This window comes from Quercus robur, chromosome 12, assembly GCF_932294415.1.
Source record: "Quercus robur chromosome 12, dhQueRobu3.1, whole genome shotgun sequence".
NCBI lineage: Eukaryota > Viridiplantae > Streptophyta > Magnoliopsida > Fagales > Fagaceae > Quercus > Quercus robur.
In genome coordinates this window covers 26,846,684-26,850,500 of record NC_065545.1, presented here as the reverse complement: position 1 = coordinate 26,850,500, position 3,817 = coordinate 26,846,684, and the positions used below count along the sequence as shown (strand labels likewise).

The window sequence follows — 3,817 nt, the reverse complement described above, 5'->3', positions numbered from 1 at the left end:
GCTAGCCTAGCCAGATTAAAATATTAGCTTAGACCACGAGAGACTCAGTACTAGTAGTGGTCGGTCGCTAATTATATAATCCTCATAGAAACCGTGGTCTCCCATCAACTTCACATGTTATAAAACATAGTAAGACGAAAACATATATAAAAAAAACAAATGTTAAAACCATAGATTAAAAAAGAAAAGTTAACATATATATACTCTAAGAAATCGGTTTATAGCATATTTTATAAACTTTTTATGAAAAAAAAAAAAACCGATCTTTTTTTATTTTTTCAACTTTCTATATTTTTCATACTGAAACTTTCCTAAAATGTTATGTTAATAAATATTCTAAAGACACTTATTAACCAGACCAATTAAAAAAAGAAAAAAGAAAAAAAAAGACCAACTCGGAATTCTAGTAAGCACACAAGTTGCACTAGTTTCTGCGCGTGTGTGATGGACAAATGAAAAAAATTCTAAGGGTCCGTCAAACCCATGCTTAATGCTTAATTATTATAAAAGTAATTAGTATAATTATTCTTAATTTTTGGCGTGTGCAATCACGTATGTGTACCACTTTTTCCTTCTTTAATAATAAGTGTTTTTAAATATTCCAAGTGATATGGTCTTTCTTTTATTTTCATTTGATATATAAAATATGGCTTTCCAAATCCCATCTTATCTCTATATATAATCCCGTCTTATCCCTAAATTTAATCCAACGAAACCCATCTTCTTCTTTATTCTCTTCTGACTAATCCATTTCCAAACCCCCAAGAGCTCTCGCTCTCTCTCTCTCTCTCTCTCTAACAGACTCAAACAAATACACAACACAGAGTCTTAATAAAGTTGAGTGAGGAATCAATGGATTTTCACGTGAGAGCTTGTGGGTCTGCAAAACTTGGTGTAGGTGAAGAGGATATGGACATTAGAAGAGGTCCATGGACAGCTGAAGAGGACACCTTGCTCATGAATCATATCACCCTCCATGGTGAAGGTCGCTGGAACTCTGTTGCTCGCTGTGCAGGTATTAATTAAACACAAAACTCACAACAATTTTCCTTTTTGCATCAAGATATATATATATATATATATATATGAACACATATTCTTGGTTATGTTTTGAGTTTGATGAACTGTAAGGATATGGCAATTACACAACAAAAATAGCTAGTTATCAGAAACTTTCGTTTTGGGGTAAAATAGCAAATTAAGTACAGTACTTTGTATTGAGTTTACACTTTTCACAATTAGAACACAACTAAAATTTCCAGTTTTAACTTTTAATCACTGTATTTGTTTCTCCAAATCAATAATTCAGGTTTGAAACGAACTGGCAAAAGCTGCAGATTAAGATGGTTAAACTATTTGAGGCCTGATGTTAGACGTGGAAATATCACTCTGAAAGAGCAGCTATTGATTCTTGAGCTCCATTCTCAGTGGGGCAATAGGTACTTTTTTTTTTGTTTTGTTTTGTTCCTCTTTACATTATCATATTGTTTGGTTTTATGTATATGTATTTAATTTAGTTGGGTTATTGGTTTTTGAATCATTATAATGAATAGGTGGTCCAAGATAGCGCAATACCTGCCTGGTAGGACAGACAATGAGATCAAGAACTATTGGAGAACAAGGGTACAAAAGCAAGCTAAGCAACTCAAATGTGATGTCAATAGCAAACAATTTAGAGACGCCATGCGTTACGTATGGATTCCTCGCTTGATGGAGCGGATCCGGGCCACATCCGAATCCCACTCGGATCAACCCACCATGGAATATAGCACTACTACTGACTGTGGCGGGGTCACCCTCGACCCAAGTCAAGTCCATGCATCTGGGTCCGACCCAATTGACCCGTATTTCATGCCTGCTGTATCATCGGATTCATCCGAGGCTCAAATCTCAGACCTAACCGAATGTTACGATTTCTCGGGCAGTAATTACCCGAACGAATCAACAAATGGGTCAGGTTTTTGCCCACAGGGAGTGGATATCCAGCAAGCTTTTGAGCATGGGTTTGGTGGTGGGGACACATTGGATAGTTTGTGGAATGAAGAGAATTTGTCGTTTTTGCAACAACAGCTTTGCGATGAGATCTGAAAATTAATAATAGAATTCCTTTACGTGACGCATTAAGGTATTCAAACAAAATATATGTATGTATGTATTTGAGAGACAAAAGTAGCATTAATGCTAACGTTGCTAATATGACAACTACTTTTATTTGTACCATTACCAACATATATACCAAATCAAAGAAGAAAAAGAGCACCGAAGAAGATACTAAAGCAATGTTATATAAATTAACAGTCTCGTGCTATTCCCTTTGTCTTTCAAGCAAAAAGGTCCATATCTTCCACAAAATTTATAAATTTTGATAGTGCTCCTCCCATTATCATTCGGGTTATTGGGTATTTGGCTTTTGGCTTTTGCTTGCACGTAATTATTCACATCCTTTTCGTTTGATCTGATTGGAGAATAAACTCACTAATGGAGGAGTACTAAGGATACATACATACATATATATATATATATATATATATTATAAGATAATCATCAAGTATAACTTTAAACAATATTACACAATTCAATATATTTTTACTGGAAGCTAATTTAAACAAATCCACAGTTTCATATATTTTCTATGCTTGTAAATTTTCAAGGCAATCAAAAGTCAATAACTATATTATCAATTAAATGTTTAAATTAGGCGAAACTGCACTATTGGTCCCTCAAGTTTATCCTGTGTGCGCAATTGGTCCCTCAAGTTTCAAGTAAGCACAATTGGTCCATTAAATTTTCAAAATGAGCAATATAAGTCATTTTATTAACTTCCGTTAGTAGTGTTGCTTACATGGCTAACGGAATAATGACATGTCATTTTTTTTTAATGACATAGCATTTTTTTATTAAAAAAAAAAAGAATTCACACATAAAAAAAAAACAAAAAAAAACTGACCCGTTCTAATTCAAGTCTTAATCCTAACCCGGTACCAAATTAAACTCATTTGCAATCTAATTCACAAACCCACGAGAGAAAGAGATTGAACGGTTCCAAGCTCTACCGCTAATACTCAAATACTGGAGTATAACTCTAAGTCTCTAACAGAGCTCCAGACATGATGCATGTGGAGGAAAATAAGATTGTTATCAACTTTGTTAATGGGGCCTCTGGTGACAATATGACTGTCGAGGTTACCAAAGAGAATCCACATATGAAGGACCACCAAAAAGTATTGGAACCCAGAAATCTAGATGGAGTTTTTAGCAAGCAAGAAGATTAGTCCCAGAAACGGCCGGCAATGATAGTTGTGCTTATAGGGGTGCCATGTGTGGCTTATGGCGGTAAAGGGAAGGTCATAATTCAACTGGGAATAGCATTAACAAAACGCCAAATGTGTTGATGCCAGAGGAGAATTCGCTTTTCTATATTGTGATTTTTATTGAGAAACAATCTGGATTTGGTAGAAATGAAAGCCATTTTCAAGCAGGTTATTGCAGGGTTGGACAGTTGCTAAATTTTACAGTTGTGACTTGTGTGAGATAAGCAGGGAGGCAAAGGCCACCGTCTCCAGCAGAGGGCAGCGGTGTCACTAGTGGCTAGGGCTTTGGAATTGTTCAATCTCTATTTTGTGGGTTTGTGAATCAGATTGCAAATCAGTTTTAATTTGGTACCGGGTTAGAATTAAGACTTAAATTAAAATAGTTATATATATATATATATATATATTTACGTGTAAATTCATATTTGTAATTTTTTTAATAAAAAGAAATGCCAAGTCATTAAAAAAATGATAGGTCATTATACCATCAGCCACGTAAGCAATAC

The 3,817-nt window shown here is 34.7% G+C and overlaps 1 protein-coding gene across 1 annotated transcript; it reads left to right on the top strand.

Annotated features, from left to right (window-relative positions):
- The first annotated feature begins 678 nt into the window (after positions 1-678).
- LOC126709822 (transcription factor MYB108) lies at positions 679-2,295 on the top strand. Its single transcript, XM_050410168.1, has 3 exons — positions 679-1,015; positions 1,310-1,439; positions 1,554-2,295. The coding sequence occupies exons 1-3, from the start codon at positions 853-855 to the stop codon at positions 2,086-2,088; spliced, it is 828 nt and encodes a 275-aa protein (XP_050266125.1). The 5' UTR covers positions 679-852; the 3' UTR covers positions 2,089-2,295.
- Positions 2,296-3,817: the final 1,522 nt, after the last annotated feature.

Bases quoted from the DNA above. Each gene is read 5' to 3' on its own strand.
- LOC126709822 (XM_050410168.1), top strand. From the start codon at position 853: ATGGATTTTCACGTGAGAGCTTGTGGGTCTGCAAAACTTGGTGTAGGT. The intron at 1,016-1,309 runs GTATTAATTAAA...TCAATAATTCAG, and splicing joins CTCTGTTGCTCGCTGTGCAG to GTTTGAAACGAACTGGCAAA. The intron at 1,440-1,553 runs GTACTTTTTTTT...TATAATGAATAG, and splicing joins CATTCTCAGTGGGGCAATAG to GTGGTCCAAGATAGCGCAAT.